Source organism: Pristiophorus japonicus, chromosome 3 (assembly GCF_044704955.1).
Source record: "Pristiophorus japonicus isolate sPriJap1 chromosome 3, sPriJap1.hap1, whole genome shotgun sequence".
In the NCBI taxonomy this organism is placed as follows: Eukaryota; Metazoa; Chordata; class Chondrichthyes; family Pristiophoridae; genus Pristiophorus; species Pristiophorus japonicus.
In genome coordinates this window covers 292,745,837-292,769,765 of record NC_091979.1, presented here as the reverse complement: position 1 = coordinate 292,769,765, position 23,929 = coordinate 292,745,837, and the positions used below count along the sequence as shown (strand labels likewise).

The 23,929-nt window shown below is 44.1% G+C and overlaps 1 protein-coding gene across 5 annotated transcripts in view; it reads right to left on the bottom strand.

The window, feature by feature from the left end:
* The window catches only part of blnk (B cell linker), a 259,070-nt gene that overhangs the window by 1,211 nt on the left and 233,930 nt on the right, over positions 1-23,929 (bottom strand). For all 5 annotated transcript variants that reach the window (XM_070875034.1, XM_070875037.1, XM_070875036.1 and 2 more), the window contains 7 exons: positions 13,126-13,156; positions 10,317-10,356; positions 8,206-8,290; positions 8,030-8,067; positions 6,772-6,869; positions 4,090-4,173; positions 3,851-4,006 (listed from right to left, as the gene is read on the bottom strand). In XM_070875034.1, coding sequence (XP_070731135.1) covers positions 3,851-4,006; positions 4,090-4,173; positions 6,772-6,869; positions 8,030-8,067; positions 8,206-8,290; positions 10,317-10,356; positions 13,126-13,156 — 532 coding nt within the window. The remainder of the gene's footprint in view (positions 1-3,850; positions 4,007-4,089; positions 4,174-6,771; positions 6,870-8,029; positions 8,068-8,205; positions 8,291-10,316; positions 10,357-13,125; positions 13,157-23,929) is intronic.

The window sequence follows — 23,929 nt, the reverse complement described above, 5'->3', positions numbered from 1 at the left end:
CTCTGTGTGGAGAAGGTCAGGGGATCAAATGGAGCCGGGGGAGAGTAGAGGGAATCAGGGGAGTAGGGGCGTGATGAGGAGAGGGGATCAGGGGGGGAAGTGGAGAGGTGAAGGGATCGAACGGGGAGGGAAAAATGAGAATAAGAACGTAATTCCCCCACCGAGTTCCTGACCTTCTCTTCACCTCCCAACAAGGTCATGACCTTCCTTTCCTCCCCCACTAAGTTCCGAACCTTCTCTTTCCCTCACCGCCACCCGCAAACCCCCACCCAAGTTCCTGACCTTCCCTTTCCCTCCACCTCCCAAATTCCTAACGGTCTTGCCCCTCAACCCTCCCCAAACACCAAGTTCCCGACCATCTCCTCCCCCGGGCTGGGCCTACAGCCTGTAAATGGGCTCCGGGGATTATGCTGGGCCTACAGGAAATGTAGGTAAATACGCAATTGGAATGACAAATGCACATGCGTGGCTCCATTGGGAGCCAGGACGTTCTTTAGGCTCCACCGCTCCCTTCTGCATGCACAGAATGAATCAAATTTGTTCATATAAATAATCACTGCGTTTTTTGTATTGAAAAGCTGGCAAGCCAACTGCACGGGTTCCCTGGAGCACTGGCTGGCCGCTTACAATGAATATTGCACAGAATGTGCTCTCATTTTTAAAAATTCATTAATTTATTGCCTATCCTTAGTTGCCCTTAAGAGGATGGTCATGAGCTGCCTTCTTCAACTGCTGCGGTCTGGTGGGGTGTGGGAGGGGAAGGAGAGGGACAGGCGCTTGTTGGGAGGGGAAGAGAAGGTCAGGAACTCAGAGGTCGGGTGGGGTGGGGGGGGGGGGGGCGGCTGTGGGAGAATGTCCACTTGTTGCAGGGTAGGAGGGGTGGAGAAGGTCCTAACCTGGGAGTGTGAGCCCTGTCTGTTGTCTGAAAGCAGTAATGTTAACACGGTGAGCACTGTCTACAGTCTGGCTGGATCAAATGAATGGATCAAATTACACATTGCAGAGATCTTGGTTATTCAGGCAGGCAGGATCTAATTACACATTCCAGACAAACTGCTGGGTGCATCTTGCCCGCCAAGGGGACCAATCAGAACTTTGATGTTGCAAATACATGCTGTGGATTTATATACCTTTAATGAAATCATTACCTGAAGCATCATCTTTTTATACTAAAAATTTTGAATTTCCCTAATCTTTCCTCCGTTCCTTTATACTTGGGAATAGGCTTGTCCTTTTCTACACCAACTGTAATGCATATGTTTTTAATGATGTGAGCAGAATGGAACACAATACCCTCGATGTAGTCTGAGCGTTCATTATAAAGCCTCAGCACAACCTCCAATAAATTATGGTTTATTTCTATGTAGGTTACATAATTTTTGAGCTACATATGAGAATTATTTTAAATTGTCAAGCGTGGCACTGTGACCGTGAACTTTGTGTTGCCAAATAAATTAGTTAATTCTGTTTATCCAGTATGCTCTTACATTACCATCCTAGACGTATGATTGGATATTGAGAACTAGCTTGATTTGCAGGGCAATAAATGGTAAAGGAAGGTTTATTTTTAAAAACGCAAGAGAGATTGTCAGCACCTGACTCATCTGTGTATATGTGTCCCAGTAACTGTTTTTCATTTAAAACAAAACTTTAATGTGCCAGTAAGATATTACACTTTTAATTATAGCGTAGTGCATGCTTCACAATAATCATGCTGCTTTTACATGTGTAAAATTTTGTTGGCATCATTCTTGTTCCTCTGTGGCATACCGTGGACCACAAGAAATGGAAGAAGTGAAATAACTGTGTTTGCATAATTGTAACATTTCATGTCGACATGGATGTCAAGCACTCCATGTTACGTTCTGTTCATTTTGTGCTCCATAGCATTCCAAAAAGGAGAGCAAAAGCAAGTCATAGTCATTCGAATTAGGAGAATGACTTGCTGTGAATTTAAAAATACAAACCTAGAAATTCCCAAGGCCCTGCTCCACCAACACAAGTATGACAAAGCAAAACCCCCACACACTCTTGTCGAAGGAAGGATACCCTTCCCAAACCTTGAAGAGAGCATTTGCATAGCTTGGGCAAGATGCCAGTCTTTGCAAGGGTGCACCAGCACTGGCCACCCTGGCCTGTGCCTACTTGCCCTTCTGAGGGTGGTGAGAAGTGGGGCGGTGGAGACTTCCCAAGATTCAAATAGGTCAAAGGAAAAAAACATTAAAAATCTCTCTCCTGGGGAGAAAATTGACTTATGCTCAAAACAGGTGACGAGGTTGGTGGAGTAATTGCTCTGTGCTGGTCTGAGGCTGGAGCCAAATTGGGCATTTGAATCAAAGTGGTGGGCTGGGGCTGCTGAACAGGCATTCCAATGTAACTCATCAGTTGGGGCTCAACGAATTCTATCTGCCTCCAACGCCCAAGATCTGCCTACATACCCCTGACCTGAATGTAATGTTCTGTCCCATATTCAGCCACCACCACCCCTCACCCCCCCCCACCCCCTGCCCACCTCACACACACCCCTGGGCCCCAGTATACATTTGACTTGTACCCTCTTCAACCCCAAGAGTTGCAGGGTCAGAGTATCTTCCACTTAAGGTAAATGTTTTTAAAAAACATATATTCCTGGGAAAGACTAGTCATTATGAGACTGAAATTTTATGGATGTTCCACCCATCCCCTGCCGCAGCACCAGCAAAACTCCAAGGGAAATGGTGGAAACAGCCATTTCCTCATTTCCTGGTGGAGGGGCGGGGGGTCTGCTGGTCTCCTGCTGGAGTTTTGGATGGAAATGAGTTGAATCCACACGGGATTTCAGTTGCTATGATTTCTGTGAGCTTTTCCTGGAGTACTACTGCATGAAATATCAGCCAAATCTAGAAGAGTGAGTGTTATGCAAAAACAAGGTAGAGGGATGGAGGTGTGGTATGGCACTGCTGCGTCACACTGATGCATCACAACATCCCTTTTAAAGGGGAGGGCCGCTGTGAACTCTGCAGCCACTTTCCTGGCAGCCACTGGGCCAACAGGGAGGGTTTCGGCTGAGCCAACAGACCGACACCCAAAGAGGGACTGCCAGGCTGCATGTTGGTGACCCAGCTAAACTAATGGGCGCCATTGTGGTGCCATTGTTGCAAAGTCAGCCGACAAAAAAAAAGGCGGTGGCCGTGGTGCAAGGCCCTCCCTTTTAAGGCTGGCCAGAACACCCCAGCCACCACAGCTTTGCAACCCAATTAACTGTTGGTGGCATCACCTCATGCCAACCTCGCTCCCGCAGGGCAATTTTCCCTGCGGGCCAATAAGGGGTCAGCGGGTATGGTGATTACATCGTAGCCGTGTGCGCGCCACCCGGGGCGATAACTACAGGGTGTGGCGCAAAGCCGTTTGCGCCGCCGCCATCCCAGGGGCAATTACGATCTGGTCACTTCTGCCTCCTGCCCTCGGGCGAAAAGTCCTTATTGCCCCGATTTGGCCCCTTGGACTTCAGGGGAATCAAGCGATATGGGCGGGAAAGTGGAGTTGAGGTCTAAGATCAGCCACGATCTTATTGAATGGCGGAGCAGGCTTGAGGGGTCGTAAGGCCTACTCCTGCTCCGAATTCTTGTGTTCTTGTACAATAAAAGAAAGAATTACAATATTGCAACAAACTGTCTCAATTTGATGCACACTAGAAAATTGTGGTTACCAAAAATAACACACTGTTTGGCTTCTTAACTACAAATGGAACCTGATGTAAGTGGGTCATTTATTATAAATCACTGCTATCTTCATGTAAAATAGAATAATTTTTAAAAGTAGACTGATTATCCTTACATATTGAGAAGCGAAAATACAATAAATCACTCACCTCTTCGCCAATCTTCTCTTTGCCTAATGCGTACTCTTTTGTTAATTCAATATGACGTACAGGAATATTATAGACCTTTCTTTTGTATAGCACAACTAATGTATAAGGCTGCTTTGAGTCGTGCCCAGAGCTTTTTCTTATGAGAAACGATCCATCCTGTTTTATTAAAAAAATATATATTTAGCTATAAAAAGTGACTGAAGTGTTATAAAATTGCCTAATAGAAATTCACTTTGTACCTTATTTAATTTGTTTAAAGCCTCTTCAGCAGTTTTGCGGTCACAATGATTTGCAAACCATACTTTGCCATCAACACTGGGATCCTTCGGGTCATAAAAAGAGATTAATATTAAATGGTTCTAATGTTATTAATCATTGTCTGTTTGATGTGTACAATTTATATAACTTTTTGCTCTTTAACATAACAAGCTATAGTAAAATGGAAACTGGGTTCTGCTGAGTATAATATAACAGCTTTCATTTATATAGTACTTCTTTTGTTTAAGGAAACGACCTAAAGTGTTTCACAGAATAAGCAAATGGAAAATAGATTAATATTGCCAAGAAAAGAGAGGTTAAGAGTGGTGATTAAAAGCTCGTTTGAAGAGATGGGTTTCTATGCCATTAAAAGAGAGAGAAGTGGTGAGGTTTAGCCAAAGAATGCCAAAGTGAAGGACCCAGGTGGCTGAAGACTATTACTGATGATCAGGTGAATGAAAGGGGAGATGCACAAGAAACTGGAGTCAGAGGAATGGACAGGAGGCGGTTGCAAAGATAGGGTGGGGTGAGGCTGTAGAAGAATGTGATGAGGATTTAAACCAGAGAAATAAGGTTGAAGCATTGTGGGAGGAAGTAGAAGAGGAAATACATACAAAATTTTAAAACTTTAAAGGGAGTAGAGGAGAAGAAAGATTTAGGGGTTTAGATACAAAATTATTCAGAAATGGAGAGGACAAACTGATAAAATTGTGAAAAAGCATGTGGGATTTTAGGAAAGATGACAAGGCTATTGGGAGGGTGCAAAAGAGATTCACTGAAATAATATCCGAGATGACAGGCTTTAGGCATGCAGGGATACTAGTCAAAGTAGGGCTCTTCATTAGAAAAGAGAAAGTCAAGAGGAGATCTGATAGAGGTTTACATAATTGAGGGGTTTTAATAATATAAATATGAAAAAGCTATTTCCACTGGTTGAGTCAGTAACATGAGCGCATAAATTTATCAAAAGATCAAAGGGAAATGTGAAGAGCAGTTTTTATTATTATGCAGGTGATTGTTAGGATATAGAGGGGCTTAAATTGCCCCCCTCCTTAAGGCCCATTACTGCGGTAATGGAGAGGATTGTACTCACCGACTGGGGGCAGACGGATGGGCTGACCTATCCAAAAGTGCCCCCAGGCCAAGAGCGGTGGGAACGGGTTTTCGTGCCGCCCGCGCTGCCGCCCCATCGGGCACACGTTGACCCCCTTCCGATCAGCGGCAACCGCTTTCCGCCCCATGTGGGAAATTGCCCTGTGGGAAATTGTCCCATGGGAGTGGATCGGCCGCTACTTGGTGCCCCCAACAGCTTTCCCCTGCGGGAAGCTGTGCGTGCCTGGGCAACGCGTCCACCCTTAAAGGGGAGGGCGCACTGCCATGGATGCCATTTTTTTTGACTTGTCAGCCAACTCCGAGGTCGGTCCAACAATGGTGGCCACGGGTTGGGCCGAGCCGCCAACAGGCAGCTCATCACCCCCTCTTGGATACCAGGCAGCTGGCCCAGCTGAAACCCCTCTCTGATGGCCCAGTGGACCAAACTAAACTCAGTGCAGAGTTTGCAGCGGCCCTCTTCTTTAACTGAATGGGAGGGACGTTGAGACGCGTCAGCTGATGACTCAGAGCGACGGCCGACCCAATCCAAGGGCACTTCCGCCCCGCAGCCATCACGAACACCGTCCCGACTGAAAAAAAGTTAAAGAGCTGAATATCACTCGAATCTCTGCTCCATGGATTGGGGCGGAGAAAAAACTAAAAATACGGTAGGTGCTCAATCTTTTAGTCGGGGGACAATTTCGGCCCCAGAATGTTCTACCAGAAACAAAGATGGAAGCAGAATCCATAATAGTTTTAAAATAGACTAGAGAAGGACAAAGGGGAAGGGTGAATATAACTTGGTGTGGGACAGAAGAAGTTACAAACCATCTTGACTTGGAAATGTATCGGCGTTTCTTCATCGTCACTGGGTCAAAATCCTATAACTCCCTCCCTAACAGCACTGTGGGAGTACCCTCACGACTGCAGTGGTTCAAGAAGGAGGCTGACCACCATCTTCTGAAGGGCGATTTGAGATTGCCAACAACGCCCACATCGCAGGAACAAATATTTTTTTTTATAGACAATTTGGAGTTAATAGAGGATGGAGAATGGGAAGCTGATAAGCAGAGCATTGTAGTCAAGTCTGGAGGTGACAAAGGCATGTGTGAAGGATTCAGCAGTGGAGTAGCAGAGTGGAAGTAGGCAGTTGTAGTGATGGGTAGGATATGGGATCTGAAACTCTGCTCTGGGTCAAGGATACCAACATCACAGTTAGCTCAGCCCGAGACAGTGACTTGGGAGGGGGGATAGAATTAGTGGGAAAAGACAGATATATGGAATATGGAGGCCAAATGGCCTCCTTCTGTGTTGTAATTTTCTATGATTTCATTACATAATGGTTAGTATTGTAACAGCAGACAAGTGGTATGATGGAATGGTAATCTGCAAGCATCGTAAAAGCAGAAGCTAATATTTAAGGTTAGCTGTTATGAAAGGAATTAATATTGAAATGGTAGGATGAAACAGGGATGTGGTCTAAATCTAACTAACTGAGCTGAGTGGCCTTTATTTAATTTCTGATGCTGTTTATGAAGATCATAATATAAGTTGGTTTACTAAAGTTATACCTGTTCCATACTTGAATTCAAACTGGGACTGGAAGAGTGTGTGAGGACACCAGGTCGTACTGTAATCCCATTAGGTCTGGTGGGAAGGTCTGGAAAGTCTGAAAGAATCGTGATTAGAAATCATCAGTTGTCAAAATGTGGTTATTTTGGATGATGAACATCAGAATCGACATTCCCCGGGTGCAGGGCTGAAGAAAAAGGGGTAGAAACCGCTTACATCATGTCTCATTGTGCTGACCCAGGATTTCCTGGTATGTCCCCACGATGCAAAACTGGGCTTGTGCCGCTTATTTAATGAGGTGGGAGGAGACATTCCTAGCCTCCTGCTTTCATTTTCCGAGGAATCGATTTGTTGGGTACCCCAACCCACAGGCACCCATTAAAACCTAACGCAATCTCCGTGGCTAGGACCCCTGCCAACTGGTGGGTCTGCGGGTGTCCTGGGGACAGACTGAAGATTTGGAGCGAAGGTAAGATTTATTAATTCTCTGCATACCCCCACCCCCCCCCCCCCTCCCCTATCCACATCCGGACAACTTCTAGCACTTTGAGATCTTCTGTTTACCAATTAGCCTGCAGCTGCACTCTAAACTTCTATTATTTTTGTAGGTGCACAGCCCAACCAGGAGAAGAGTCAGAGCTTTTTGTTTCTAAATTCAGAACTTTAAAAATAAGGTATGTAATTACTCTCCTTTATTTTCTGGTGTTGTTACCATTATTTCTAACATTACTACTTATGATGTCACAGTATCAAATTATTTTAATAAAATGGTGGCATATAATCGCTCAGCTGTGAAGCACTAATAAAAGAATGTTTACCAAAAAAATCAGAGCTGATATGCTGAGTACCAACGAGTGTACAATATTCAGATTGCACAACAAACTACCATAATCCTTGGAAGGACATAAAAGGAGTCTTAACTCATCCATTTTTAAAGTTATCAGTAGGGATAAAGGTACAGTACAGTAGAATACTTTCCACCTTTTGACGATGAATGGTCAGAAAAACCTAACCCATACGACTAGCTATCAGTCATAGCTGCTGCTTCCATTTATATCACACCATATGGTTAATATTGCAGTTCCTAATTAATGTTAAAATCTAATTGTTTTCTATCAAACTAGCTGCCAATTTCACATTAAAACTCAATGATTTTTTTCTGATGAAGTATTTTGAGCATTTATTTTTAGAAAAATTTAGAAACTTGCTCCCTTAAATAGGTATATTATTTTAATAATAGTATACTAGATAACTTACTTGGTTGGTTTGCAGTTGGCAATCTCAAAACTGCTGGCCTGGGAACAGAAACTGAATGTTAACAGCAATTAAAAAGAAAATAAGTAAATATTAAGAGTCTAATAAATGGTATCCATTTTTTTGGCCTGAATTTTTAAAAAGACTTTAGGCAAGTAATGAATAATTAAGAATTGTACTTGAGGCCAAAGCGTGGTGCTGGCAGAACCGGACCTTCAGCTGGGTTTGAGAGTCGAGGTCTATCAGGAATTCTGGGCTTTTCACCTGAAGAAAACATTTGGAAATGTCACTGAGGTCTGAATAAATGTGAGAGAGCCTGATTAAGGCTTAAGGATGTAAATCTATCAACTCTATATAAACAGGGGAAAAGATTTGGTTGGAGAAGAACAATTCGATTTCCATCAATGCTGCACAAATTGATTATATGTCATTAGCATTAGTCCAAACATAAAAAAACCTAAGGAAATATATTAACTACAGGCAACTCTCGATTATCTGCACACGGATGCAACAGGAAACCATTATAACGGCATTTAAAATTCCGTGTGTGCGCGCACTGCTGCAGCCGCTGTCTCTTGCGGCTGCCACTGACGTCGGAGTCCTTTCGGCCCGGGAAAGCATCTGGCCGGTGCGTTCGGAGTCCTTTTGGCCCGGGAAGGCAGTGCGCTCCGGAGCTAGACAATCTCCTCCTCGAGGTCACCTGCATGCATGCTGGTAATGTCCCATACTTAACTGCCTTGTTACTGTTTGTAGCTGATTGCACAGTATTTATTCATTGAAGTTTTAACTTTATAATGTCAACTCGCTCTAACGGAGAAATCGTTAACCCGGCATAGCCCAATCCTCGAGGGACCCGGATAATCGAGAGTTGCCTGTATTTACACAGTGCCCAACACATTTAATATACTACAACTGAATTAGCCTATTGCAACTCATCTTCAACTGTATCTTCAGATGAAGCATTAACCTGGAAATTACTTCAGCTGGATTAAAGGCATAAAAAAGGCCAAAGAATAGAGCACAAGAGTAAAGAAGTAAAAATATGTGTACAATATAATGGTTAGGCCACAAACTACTGTGCCCCATTATAGAGAGAACATTAAAGGTATAAAAAGTGCACAGATTCATCAGGATTTAAAAAAAGCTATAGCTCTGAGGAGATATTGGAACCATTTAATTGGATCAGAGAAAACTAAGAGGAGAGTTAATGGAGATTTTTAAAATTATGAAGTGGTCAATGGGGTAATACATTTTGGAAAGAAAAAAAAAGGAACCGGAGTATATACTAAATGGAAAGACACTGAAAGGTGTGGATGAACAGAGAGACACCTTGGGTTTCAAATACATAATTCCTTGAAAGTGCCAATGAAGGTAGTTGAAGCCATTAAAACATCAATAACATATGTTGATAGGGTGAGATGAAATAAGGTGGAAGGAGGCTTGTGGTGCATAAACATCAGCATTGACTTGTTGGGCCAAATGGCGTGTTTTTGTGCTGTAAATTCTCTAACACTTGGGTTATATAAATAGAGGCAGAGAGTGCAAGAGTAATGAAGTAATAAATTTGTACAAGGCAATGGTGGAGCCACAGTTAGAGAACTGTGTGCAGTTTTCATTTCCCATTATTGAAAGTACCTTAAGCCATAGAACATGGAGCATAGATTCAACAGGATGAGAAATAGTAGTTATGAGAAGAGACTTAAGATAATGGGACTATTTCCACTGAAGCAGAGAAAGTTAAAAGATGTGATAGAGATTTTAACATTATGAAGGGGTTTTATAGGATGAATAGGGAAAGATTATTTCTTCTGGTTGGAGAGTTCATGATGAAGGGGCCATCAACTTCAAATTGTCACTGAGCGAGAAAAGATTAAGAGGTATTTATTTATGCAGATAATTATTGAAGTATGAAATGCTTTCCCACAGCGAGTAGCTGAAGCAGGAACCCTTGCATTTTTCAGAGAAAATTTAATAATTTTTGAAACAGTGGGCAGTACAGGGCAATAGGCAGAGAGTTGGTTGGTGGGATTAGCTTTTGATTGCTCTAGCAAAGAGCTGGCACAATGGTTTCTTTGTCAGGTAAACCTCTATGGTTCTGTGACAATTTCTAGATTATTGCCTTCTAGAGTAATTTGGCACCTGACTCAGTTTTAGAAGAAAGTTGAATGTCAAGGTACATTTTCATTTTTAATGCGGTATTATTCCAGCAGATGGATAAAGCAGAAGCCTGAAGAAGTCTTAGATTTACCATACAAGCTTGCTTTTAGATCGTGAATCAAAATGGTCCTACCTTCAGTAAATAACTGCTCCCTTGAAGGCTCAACCATTCTCTACATCAAATTAAGAAATAGAATGTAAAATCAGAAACACATGGAGAAAGGAAATGGAGTGAAACATGAGCTATATTCAAATGACAGGAACAGTGAAATGTACAGTGAAACTCAATGAAATGAACAGTTTTTGATAGCTAACAATACATATTAAACAGGGCAGTGCACTCAACTAATCGGCCATTGAAATGGAGTGATAACCTCTTAGCAAAAGTGTGATTGGAATCACATGTGCCATAGCTTGAAGATTACAAAGTATACATAGGTTTCCCCTGTAAAACAATTACTTTGCTTCAAAATCTGATTAGGAGCAGAATGTACATTGTTGGATGTAACACCAGTTGGAATTAATATCTATATTGTTACAGGGCATTATTTTTTATGAACATCTCCGATAGTGGGAGTAAATATGATTCTAATTACATCTATGATAGCTCAGCTAGGCACAGCTCTTGCATTACTTGCGTGCAAAAAAATCATTTTGTTCGGCTGTTGATTCCAGGCAACATGTCACAGATTGCCTTGTGATGCTAATGCAACACACATTTAGCTACCTGAAATATTTTCATCACTTAAAGTTAGCAAGTTGACAAGGGTGCAGCAAAGTTAAAGATAGAATTTGTATTGTCCTAAATGTCAGTTCAATGACAATTGCTAGCCGTTACAGATTAAAAGGTAGTTTCCTCTTCAGATGTGTCGCTATAGAAACAGCAAATATAATATGGCTAAAAGCCAAGATCTACTTTAGAAATGCTAAATACAGATAGATTGCTTTCTGGCACCTGCTGATCTTTTTTATAAAGCTAGTGAAAAGCCAGGTGATGCAGCTTGGAGTCAAATGGCATTGATGAAGTGAGAATCTTTGCACTTAGATGAATGACTGACTGGCCCAAAAGAAGCTGTGAAAATCTGACTTCTTTCCATTGAATTCTGTGGAAAGGAAAATTAGGTGGGATGAATAACAATCTGCTATTGTCTGTTTTTTGCCACCACCAAATGTCAAAATCAAACCTTTTATGCAAGGAGTCATTGCTGACTGTGCAAAAGCTCTACTTGCTGTTAAATCCCATACCTTGTCAGCAAGACTGCTTCCTTCCACCTCTGCAATCTCGACTGCCACTGCTTTTACCTCACTCTCAATGCTGCTGAAACCCTTGCTTTTGTTACATAGAAACATAGACATAGAAAGTAGGTGCAGGAGTAGGCCATTCGGCACTTCGAGCCTGCACCACCATTCAATATGATCATGGCTGATCTTGCACTTCAGTACCCCATTCCTGCTTTCTCTCCATACCTCTTGATCTCTTTTGCCATAAGGGCCACATCTAACTCCCTTTTGAATATATCTAACGAATTGGCCTCAACAACTTTTTGTGGTAGAGAATTTCACAGGTTCACAATTCTCTGAGTGAAGAAGTTTCTCCTCACCTCGGTCCTAAATGACTTACCCCTTATCCTTAGACTGTGACCCCTGGTTTTGGACTTCCCCAACATCGGGAACATCCTTCCTGCATCTAACCTGTCCAATCCTGTCAGAATTTTATATGTTTCTATGAGATCCCCTCTCATTCTTCTAAATTCCAGTGAATATAAGCCTAGTCGATCCAGTCTTTCTTCATATATCAGTCGTGCCATCCCGGGAATCAGTGGTGAACCTTCGCTGCACTCCCTCAATAGCAAGAATGTCCTTCCTCAGATTAGGAGACCAAGAATGCACACAATACTCAAGGTGTGGTCTCACCAAGGCCCTGTACAACTGCAGTAAGACCTCCCTGCTCCTATACTCAAATCCCCTCTCTATGAAGGCCAGCATGCCATTTGCCTTCTTTACTGCCTGCTATACCTGCATATCTACCTTCAATGACTGATGTACCATGACACCCAGATCTCGTTGCACCTCCCCTTTTACTAATCTGTCACCATTCATTTCCCGGGAGCGATACTGGCTCCCGGGAAATAGCCCCAGAGACTTGGGGGATGCTGTCCTGGCAGTTCCCGCCCCATGGTTAGCACCCCGGGCTGCCACGCAACTGCCGATATCATCGGTGTGTGTGCCAATCCCTCACCACCCCGCAGGGGATATTGCCCCGAGGGCCGCAAGGGTGGATGTCAATGCCAGCGCGGCTGGTAGACATTTGCTGCCGGGGCACCCCTTAAAGTGGAGGCCTTTAGTACCCTATTATGCCATCTTTATTTGTCGGCCGACTGTTGGCTGCCAGCGTGCAGCCCGGCCCTCTGTTTTGGCTGCCAGGCTGCTGGCCCTGGTCAATTGTGTCCCTCGTAGCCCAGTGGCAGCCACCAAAAGGCCTGCAGAGTGCGCAGCGCCCCCCCCCCCTTAATTGAAGGAGCACATCCGCGTAGCACTGGCCTACTCAGCGCTGCGCTATCGCCCTAGGATTGCCCCTCCAAGTAAGAGGCGTGCCGGAGACAGCGCTCTGCTTCCTTTGAGGGGCATACGGACCAATTCCACTTTGGGAGCGGGACCTCCGGGCTGGGCGCAGGAAGTCCCGCACCCGGAAGGTTACCATTCCCAATCGTGGCGAAAAGCAATTTCTAGGCTAATTTCTATTTTGCCTCTGGAAGCATCTTGAGACATTTCTATGTTAATGGCGCCTTATTGCAAGTTGTTCTTGTCATTATAAAGTGCTGACACTAGTGAACAATTTCTATTGACGGATAAGAGGAAAAGAATGATCAGGACACACAAAAAATTCTGAAACTAGAATGTAAAAGCAGTCTTTGGCTGCATCAATCACATATTTTTCTTACCGGTTTTGGGAGAGGCCTGTTTGTTGGCTTCCTGCAAAATACAAGACAACAAAGCTTAAAACCAATTGCCAGATATTCTTCAGTGTATGTTAATTTTTGATTGTTGCAGAATTTCTCCAGAAGTAATTTGCCGACGTAACAACAGATGATCTGCGTCCAGCAGGGAGCAGCACTCTCGAGGATTGCATCATGGGAAATCGCAGGTTCCCAACTTGTGATTGTCCACCCATTAAAATAACAGAATGGAACATCATGAGCTGTGTGTCTGCCATTTCCCACGAGGTGTTCCCTACAGGATCAGCACTTGTATTTCAAAAGTAATTAATTCGTTTGTTGTTAAGCATTTTGCGATGTCTCAAGGATGCGACAAGCCACAATAGGGTTGCAACTCTGCTCTCGGCAAATACATTTTGTATTTTCAGCAGGCAGAGGAAACATCTCTGAATTTTCCGAGGTCACTCGTGCTGTGGGGGAGCCCAGGGAACTGCTGCAGGATATCTAGACAGAAGAAACATAGAAACATAGAAAGTAGGTGCAGGAGTAGGCCATTCGGCCCTTCGAGCCTGCACCACCATTCAATATGATCATGGCTGATCATGCAACTTTAGTACCCCATTCCTGCTTTCTCTCCATACCCCTTGATCCCTTTAGCCATAAGGAACGTAACTGGAGGGACTTCTGAGCTGTTTTAGTTGGGCTGTGTGGGTGCCAGCAGGGTAGGTCAGCTGTAAACGCTCATTTCTCTCTTTGACCACGCCCACATTCTGAATGATTGCACTACCATGAAAGTCCCTTAAAACTTGAGAGGCCGTATATGGTGATGGGAAAGTTTAGAGAGGAGGAAAAACTACAAATAAGTGAAAAGGAAACATTTCGTTTTCTGAAATTGCAACTTTTCCTCATAACCTTGTGACAATTACCTTTCTACTTTTATTTTTTGTTCTTTCATTCAGTATAAAAGGGATCAAATCCAACTGGTAGCAATTACAATGATACAAATACAAAAAAAATCTTACAAATTCACCAACATTTGCAAGATTACAATCTAGATATTATGACTGGAAGTTATTTATTTTCTAAGAGCAGTGCTAGTTCCTAATGCTACCTATCTAAACCGTTTGATTAAGGAACGATTCGCAGTAGTACCAGATTGCAATAAAAAGGTAAAATTATAATAGCCCACACCAGGTTAAGCCATCACAGTTCCCATGACTGAATGATCCCATTGACGGACATCCTACAGCAGAGTGCAGTATATTGGCACTTGCAGTAATCAGAATAATTACCACTACTCTATATTCTCCACATGTTAATCGAGTTGTAAAGTAATAATGCATGTTAACTATAATGCCATTTATTAGAATACGGATCTAATTAGAATCATAGAAGTTTGCAGTACGTTAGCCATTTCATCCATGTCTGTGTCGGCTGTTGCAGCAAACCTAAACCAATCCAACCGCTTTCCTCTCTTTCCATAGCTCAGTATCTTCATCTATTTCAAATACTAAGGCACTTTTCCTTTTAATAGTTGGAATAGTCTCTGCTTCAACTACACAGTGTGATAAAGCATTCCCTGCTGCAATGAACCGCTGCATAAAGAAATTAATCCGAATTGCACTCCTCACTTTCTTAGTGACAATTTTAAGTTGATATCCTCTGGTCATTGATTCCAGAGGAAAACGTTTATCCCTATGCACCCTATCAAAACCCTTCACAATATTAAACTCTCTATTAACTCTTCTATTAACCTTTTCTGCTTCAAAGAAAGTAGTCCCATTATCACAAGTCTTGCCTCTTAAGCATAGTGTCTCATCGTTTGCATCATTCTGATGAATCTATGCTGCATGCTCGATGACTTTAATGTCCTTTTGATAATGGAACACTAAAAAGTGCTTTACTCTTGTACTCTCTCTCTGGGGGATAGGACGCTACAGGTGCCAGCTTGTCAGATGGTGAGATCACAAATTAGCTCTGCTGTAGCGGATGCAGATGCAGATTTCGATGGCCCAGGCTACTGAAGCAGGCTGATGAGCATAAACCAGGAAATGCTAGCTTGCCAGCATTGGGCAGCTTGCCAGCTAAAGTGCGCACAATGGCTCAGAGCATGGAAGAGTCCAGCTCCAAACTGTCAGGGCATCGTGCAGAGCATGGAGACCATTCTGACCATCATGGAGCAAATGATCAGCTCCATGAATACGACAGCTTCTTGGGAGGCAATCTTAGATGGCTGCCATTATGGCTCTGGGGGCCAGTGTTGAAGATGGTTTCCAGAGCACCACATCAATCCTGCACTCTGTTCTCGCGCAGAACCGTAGGAGTGCTGAATGTCGTCCCAGGAGCGTGGCATTGGCTCCATAGAAAGGCACCTACTGACCTCTCTCAGGATGGTAGCATGCCTGCACCCCTGTCACCGATTCCATTAGTGCCTTTATCAATACCACATAGCCAGCTGGGCCAGACTGCCTCTGACCCATGATGAGGTGTTGCAATCTGCTGCTGGGCCCTCAGGGCTGTGCGAAATTCAGGGTTACGGGGCTAGAACCTCCACTTTTGTGCTTATCGCCCAAAAATGGGCCTTATTTCCGGCGTGGGCAGTAAAAAAGGGTTTTCAGATCGCCGGCTTCTCGCCCATTCTCAAAGCACCTAGTCTCCATTTTTGAAAATGGTCGTTACCGTGAACGATATGAAATGGACGGTAGCGTTAAATCTCGCTGACCTTCTGCTGACCTCCTTAGCAATGGTATGGCAACGCATGATTCCCGCGATTCAGGAGATCATGACATGCACAGAAGAGGAGACAGAGAGAGAGGGCACTCAGAGGGACTGAAAGCGTGCCTGAGTGTGATGTGGCTGTTTTGGGAGGAAGGAGGGAGACTTTAGAGCTTCACAGCAAGTAGGCAAACAAAATTTAGCTGTTACCAGCCACGTAATTGCCCGAATTTGGCCAATAATGGAGAGAGAGGAGGAGGCATCACAGCACGCTTTGGAGACTGACACTGGAGAGAGCAGTGAGGTGGGAGAGGAGCACATTGGAGGGCGCAAAAGGACCAGGACATTCTCGGACAAGGCAAATGGCTCCCTCCTGCAGGAGGTCGAATTATGCCTGGGTGAATTGACACAGCGAGGGTGTGGGAAGCCCATCCCAAAGGCCGACCAAAGGATATGGACCGAGATAGCAGAGGTGGTCTCGTCAGCGAACAACAAGGTTCGTGAAGGCAACCAATGCCGCAAACGATGACAGACCTTGTGGGGTCCGCAAAAGTAAGTGTTACATTGATTTCCATGCACTTATGTATTTATATAATTTGATTTGTAACAGTCATGAGTGACTATCACCAGATGTGAGGTCTTTCACTTTTTCCGGGAATGTTTTAATCAAAGCCTGCGGTCGCGGTGTACGTCTTTAGGTAAAGAATGATAACCGACAGATGTAATCATGATTATTATGAAAATTATGTGTTGTATCAGTCTCTGCGACAGTACTGCAAAGTGCTGCAATATAGCGGGACCTGGGGGTAATTGTGCATAAAACACAAAAGGTTAGTATGCAGGTACAGCAAGGGATCAGGAAGGCCAATGGAATCTTGGCCTTTATTGCAAAGGGGATGGAGTACAAAAAACAGGGAAGTCTTGCTACAGCTATATAAGGTATTGATGAGGTCACACCTGGAATACTGCATGCAGTTTTGGTTTTCATATTTACGAAAGAATATACTTGCTTTGGAGGCAATTCAGAGAAGGTTCAATAGGTTGATTCTGGAGATGAGGGGGTTGATTTATGGGTGGCTCTACTGCACAGAAGGGCAGGAAAAAGAGTGGAAGAGCTATAGTGATAGGGGACTCTATTGTAAGGGTTTCTGCGGCTGCAACCGAGACTCCAGAATGGTATGTTGCCTCCCTGGTGCAGGGGTCAAGGATGTCTCGGAGTGGCTGCAGAGCATTCTGGAGAGGGAGGGTGAACAGCCAGTTGTCGTGGTACATGTAGGTACCAACGATATAGGTAAGAAGCGGGAAGAGGTCCTACAAGCTGAATTTAGGGAGCTAGGAGTTAAATTAAAAAGTAGGACCTCAAAGGTAGTAATCTCTGGATTGCTACCAGTACCACGTGCTAATCAGAGTAGAGGGAGCAGGGGATAGTTAGAATAAATACGTGGCTTGAGCAGTGATGCAAGAGGGAGGGATTCAAATTCCTGGGACATTGGAACCAGTTCTGGGGGAAGTGGGACCTGTACAAAAGGGACAGTTTGCACTTGGGCAGGACTGGAACTGATGTTCTGGGGGTAACATTTGCTTATGCAGTTCGGGAGTGTTTAAACTAATATGGCAGGGGGATGGGAACCTATGCAGCGAGACAGGGCAAAATAATATGGAGTCAGAAACAGATGGTAGAAAGGTAAAAAGCAATGGTAGAAGGCTGAGTAAACAAAGGCAAGAAACAAAAAGGGCCACACTACATCATAATTCTAAAAGGACAAAGGGTGTTAAAAAAATAAGCCTGAAGGCTTTGTGTCTTAATGCAAGGAGTATCCGTAATAAGGTGGATGAATTAACTGTGCAAATAGATGTTAACAGATATGATGTGATTGGGATTAGAGACGTGGCTCCAGGATGATCAGGGTTGGGAACTCAACATTCAAGGATAATCAACATTCAGGAAGGATAGAATAAAAGGAAAAGGAGGTGGGGTAGCATTGCTGGTTAAAGAGGAGATTAATGCAATAGTTAGGAAGGATATTAGCTTGGATGATGTGTATATATGGGTAGAGCTGCAGAACACCAAAGGGCAAAAAACGTTAGTGGGAGTTGTGTACAGAGCTCCAAACAGTAGTAGTGATGTTGGGGAGGGCATCAAACAGGAAATTAGGGGTGCATGCGATAAAGGTGCAGCAGTTATCATGGGTGACTTTAATATGCATATAGATTGGGCTAACCAAACTGGAAGCAATACGGTGGAGGAGGATTTCCTGGCGTGCATAAGGGCTGGTTTTCGAGACCAATATGTCGAGGAACCAACTAGGTGGGAGGCCATCTTAGACTGGGTGTTGCGTAATGAGAGAGGATTAATTAGCAATCTCGTTGTGTGAGGCCCCTTGGGTAGGAGTGACCATAATATGGTGGAATTCTACATTAGGGTGGAGAATGAAACAGTTAATTCAGGGACCATGGTCCAGAACTTAAAGAAGGGTAACTTTGAAGGTATGAGGCGTGAATTGACTAGGATAGATTGGCGAATGATACTGAAGGGATTGACAGTGGATGGGCAATGGCAGTCATTTAGAGACCGCATGGATGAACTACAACAATTGTACATCCCTGTCTGGCGTAAAAATAAAAAAGGGAAGGTGGCTCAACCGTGGCTATCAAGGGAAATCAGGGATAGTATTAAAGCCAAGGAAGTGGCATACAAATTGGCCAGAAATAGCAGCGAACCCGGGGACTGGGAGAAATTTTGAACTCAGCAAAGGAGGACAAAGGGTTTGATTAGGGCAGGGAAAATAGAGTACGAGAGGAAGCTTGTAGGGAACATTAAGATGGACTGCGAAAGCTTCTATAGATATGTAAAGAGAAAAAGGTTAGTAAAGACAAACGTAGGTCCCCTGCAGTCAGAATCAGGGGAAGTCATAACGGGGAACAAAGAAATTGAACAAGTACTTTGGTTCAGTATTCACTAAGGAGGACACAAACAACCTTCCGGATTTAAAAGGGGTCAGAGGGTCTCGTAAGAAGGAGGAACTGAGAGAAATCCTTATTAGTTGGGAAATTGTGTTGGGGAAATTGATGGGATTGAAGGCCAATAAATCCCCAGGGCCTGATGGACTGCATCCCAGAGTACTTAAGGAGGTGGCCTTGGAAATAACGGATGCATTGAGTCATTTTCCAACATTCCATAGACTCTGGATCTGTTCCTATGGAGTGGAGGGTAACCAATGTAACCCCTTTTTAAAAAAAAGTAGGGAGAGAGAATACAGGGAATTATAGGGTAAAATGATGGAATCAATTATTAAGGATGCCATAGCAGCGCATTTGGAAAGAGGTGACGTGATAGGTCCAAGTCAGCATGGATTTGTGAAAGGGAAATCATGCTTGACAAATCTTCTGGAATTTTTTGAGGATGTTTCCAGTAGAGTGGACAAGGGAGAACCAGTTGATGTGGTGTATTTGGACTTTCAGAAGGCTTTCGACAAGGTCCCACACAAGAGATTAATGTGCAAAGTTAAAGCACATGGGATTGGGGGTAGTGTGCTGATGTGGATTGAGAACTAGTTGGCAGACATGAAGCAAAGAGTAGGAGTAAGTGGGTACTTTTCAGAATGGCAGGCAGTGACTAGTGGGGTACCGCAAGGTTCTGTGCTGGGGCCCCAGCTGTTTTCATTGTACATTAATGATTTAGACGAGCGAATTAAATGTAGTATCTCCAAATTTGTGGATGACACTAAATTGGGTGGCAGTGTGAGCTTCGAGGAGGATGCTATGAGGCTGCAGAGTGACTTGGATAGGTTAGGTGAGTGGGAAAATGCATGGCAGATGAAGTATAATGTGGATAAATGTGAGGTTATCCACTTTCGTGGTAAAAACAGAGAAACAAACTATTATCTGAATGGTGACAGATTAGGAAAAGGGGAGGTGCAATGAGACCTGGGTGTCATGGTACATTAGTCATTGAAGGTTGGCATGCAGGTACAGCAGGCGGTTAAGAAAGCAAATGGCATGTTGGCCTTCATAGCGAGGGGATTTGAGTAGAGGGGCAGGGAGGCATTACTACAGTTGTACAGGGCCTTGGTGAGGCCACACCTGGTGTATTGCGTACAGTTTTGGTCTCCTAACTTGAGGAAGGACATTCTTGCTATTGAGGGAGTGCAGCAAAGGTTCACCAGACTGATTCCCGAGATGGCGGGACTGACATATCAAGAAAGACTGGATCAACTGGGCTTGTATTCACTGGAGTTCAGAAGAATGAGAGGGGATCTCATAGAAACGTTTAAAATTCTGATGGGTTTAGACAGGTTAGATGCAGGAAGAATGTTCCTAATGTTGGGGAAGTCCAGAACTAGGGGTCACAGTCTAAGGATAAGGGGTAAGCCATTTAGAACCGAGATGAGAAGGGGCTTCTTCACCCAGAGAGTGGTGAACCTGTGGAATTCTCCACCACAGAAAGTTGTTGAGGCCAATTCATTAAATATATTCAAAAAGGAGTTAGATGAAGTCCTTACTACTAGGGGGATCAAGGGGTATGAAGTTGCATGTTCAGCCATGAACTCATTGAATGGCAGTGCAGGCTCGAAAGGCCGAATGGCCTACTCCTGCACCTTTTTTCTATGTTTCTATGAGGAAAGGTTGAGTAGGTTCGGCCTCTACTCATTGGAATTCAGAAGAATGAGAGGTGATCTTATCGAAACGTATAAGATTATGAGGGGGCTTGACAAGGTGGATGCAGAGAGGATGGGGAGACTAGAACTAGAGGGTATAATCTTAGAATAAGTGGCTGCCCATTTAAAACTGAGATGAGAAATTTCTTCTCTCAGAGAGTTGTAAATCTGTGCAATTCACTGCCTTAGAGAGCTGTGGAAGCTGGGACATTGAATAAATTTAAGACAGAAATAGACAGATTTCTAAAATTGTCATCGAAATAATGATGGCCTAATGGAAATCATTGCAATGCATATGTGTTGATGGTCATGAAATGTGATGTCTGCGATGATTTTCAGAGCGGTGGTGCTTTTGTTGTGCATATTCTGTGTGTAGCGCTGGACTCACCTTGTGACCCTAGCACCCCCTTCTCCTCTAACAACCTCATTTGTGTTTTGTAGCTCAGCCAGCAGCGCGTCCCAAGGCAAGACCACAGAGACCCGAAAGTGGGGGCACGGGGCCCGACTCTCCGGATGATCCAACATCTGGTGCTGAGGAGGTCCGATTCTCGTCCATCAATCCGCTGGGTCTGTTCTCCACAGATGAAAGTGCGGACTTCGAGGAACCTGCATCGCCACACTCCAGAAGCAATTCCATCCCAAGGCCATCTAGTGGTCCTCCGGTCATTCCCGCCTCCACTCTGGAGGTACCGGCCCCAAGCACCTCGTCATGGGGCACCCCATTTGTCCCCAGGACAGCGGCAACCCCACGGAGGTCTCGTGGACGCAGCAGGTCTGTTCCACAAGCATCACATGACAGCGGAGAGATGGTACCATTGTCCAGGAGGACTGTAGACATTGGTGACCAGTTAATCGAAGCATTGGAGGCATATCGCGACAGCTGGCCATCATGACCGAGTACATTCCACGGATGGCGGAGGCCCTGGATGCGATAGCCAGGAACACTGCTGGCACAGGCATTCCAGTGGTCCCAGAGTGCGGCACTCCACCCCTGCAAATGACAGATGAAAGCAAGGATCAAGGTCCTGCTTCTGCATCAGAGAATGTTGCCCCCTCGGCAACCCCGCTCCCATACCCGTGCAACCACTGCATCTGCCTTCATCCCCCCCAATGAGGCACTGCCTAAGGAGCTCCTCGGCCAGGCACCGTGGAGCAAGGAGGGGAAGGAGTAGAGGTGGGGAGAAGAAGGGGAGGGGGAAGGAAAGTGAGGTGCATGTACACAGGGGATGGCTGTGTTATATCTCCATCTGGGTGTATGCAATTTTTTGTAATGTATGGGGGCAGGGGACCACACTCTTGCTTTGCCTTTGTATTCTGTGTTGCTGGACATGTTGAACATTTGATTGATGTCAATGGTGGAAAAAGTGGGGTGTGGGCCGGGATTGGGTGTTATTGCCTGTGATACTTATGATTTCAGACCAATGTTGATATAAACATTTTTTTTATTGAACATAACCTTGTTGCGCATTGTCTCAGATAGCTGCACCCGTTACACACTGGTGATTCCTTAATATGAAAGGGTTAAATACATCTTAATATCCATTAACATAAACTCTAACTGGCACCAAGGTGGTGGGTACTATTGATGTCTGAGCTGCACACATATACAGCAGTGTGTCAGCGTTGTCACTCACATCAACGCTCTTCCAGGCAAATCATTCAGATATCAGCTCCTCACGTAAAAGTCTTGCAGCTATGTAGCCACCACTGGTCCTTTACTGAGGTCTGGAGGAGGTCGTGGACATGGTTGCATAGCCTGCCTGATTGTCTGGCCCTAGATCAGCTTCCAGCCCCTCATCATCCTCTACCTCTCTCTCCTGAGGTGGAGCATCAGTGCCTTCTGGCAATTCTTGGCCTTCGTGATAGCCAGGTTGTGCAGCTTCGAGCACATGACCACGAATTTACCTACTTGCTCAAGGTTGTATTGGAGCTCCCCTCCTGAGTGGTCAAGTCATCTGAAGCGGCGCTTAAGCACAGTTATTGTTTGGTGACCCCCTTGCATTGAAAGTATAATCGCGATTGATCAGAAGCAATGATTTGCTCACTAAAATACACCTGGAGTAAAGCCCCAATAGTCCAGAGTCTGAAAATATGTCTGTTGAGATGTTCACTTCACCTGAGGAGAACTCCAGAGTCAATGCAAATTCCCCCGAAGTTGAGGCACCCTTTTCAATGAAGCGACCTGCGATTTTAAAAATGCCAGCCACACTGCTGGCGTTTGTTCAGAACAGTTCCACTTTTTCTGGGCGGTTTTTGGTTGAGCGATATTGTGGGCGATATGTGTGCGAGGTGGTGAAAGTGACGGTGGGTGATCGCCTGGGCGTAAGTTTCGCCAAATGTGCTCTTTACGACAAAAAAAGTGGGCGGGCGGAATCATTGAATCTCGGCGTTAATTCCATGCAGAAAGTAACGCTGGGCGATATTATGGGCGTTGATTTTGCCCATTCTGATGATTCCGCCCAAAAAAAGTGGGCGGGCAGTAATATTTTTTCCCGGCGTTAAGCACATGGGGAAAGTAACGCTCGGTGATAAGTTTCCTAAAAATGCCTGTCAGTTTCCATTTTGTGCCAAAATGGGTGATATATGGGCATTATACGTAATTTCAGCGGTAAAACGGGCATTAAGTGGGCACTAAGCATGCAAAAAAAGTGCAGGTTCTAGCCCATGGATTTTACGAGTTTGCTACAACTGACATTAGACTAAATAACTGGATTACTGTTACCCTGGGTATCCTCTCTGCTGGAACAGAGGGTTACATTAATGGAATGGACTGGTTGGACCGAAAGGCCTGTTTCTGTGCTGTAAATCATATGTAATTACAGCCTCCAGTCTCCTGGCATAATTTGCATATCCTGGATTGCAAATTTGTAGTCAGCGTCTCTGACATCTCTTCTCTGACTTCCTTCAGCAGTCCAGCTAAAAGTAACGAGTTGTATTTCTGCATTTTTCGCATTGAATCTGATCTAAAGGACAGTTGAACTAGAGTTTGGTAACTCCTACTATTATACTAGTACATCTTCACACATAATTGTGAAGCTAAATGAACCTGATGCTAGGGTGATGTCTGCTGCTGATTCTTTTAATATCATCTCATACTCTAATTTATATAGGAAAGCAGAAACATAAAGTTGAGAATTACTGCTGACTTAAATAAAAATATTCTTTTTCCCTTTTTTTAAATAGTTAAAACATTGATTTTCATCACTAATGTATCTCGTTCTTTTTATCAAACTATGAAATGAAAACAAGCTAGGAAATTCTTTCTCCTAGCACTCTGTGAAATTTTCTGGCACACATGCTGCTCATTCATTCCTTCTGTTTTAATTTCCTAAATATATCCATGCCAACTTAAACATCTTATTCAATGTATAAAAAAAATTGAACTTGTTGGTGCCCATTTAAATAAATTGTATAAATAACTTAAAGGACTGGAAACA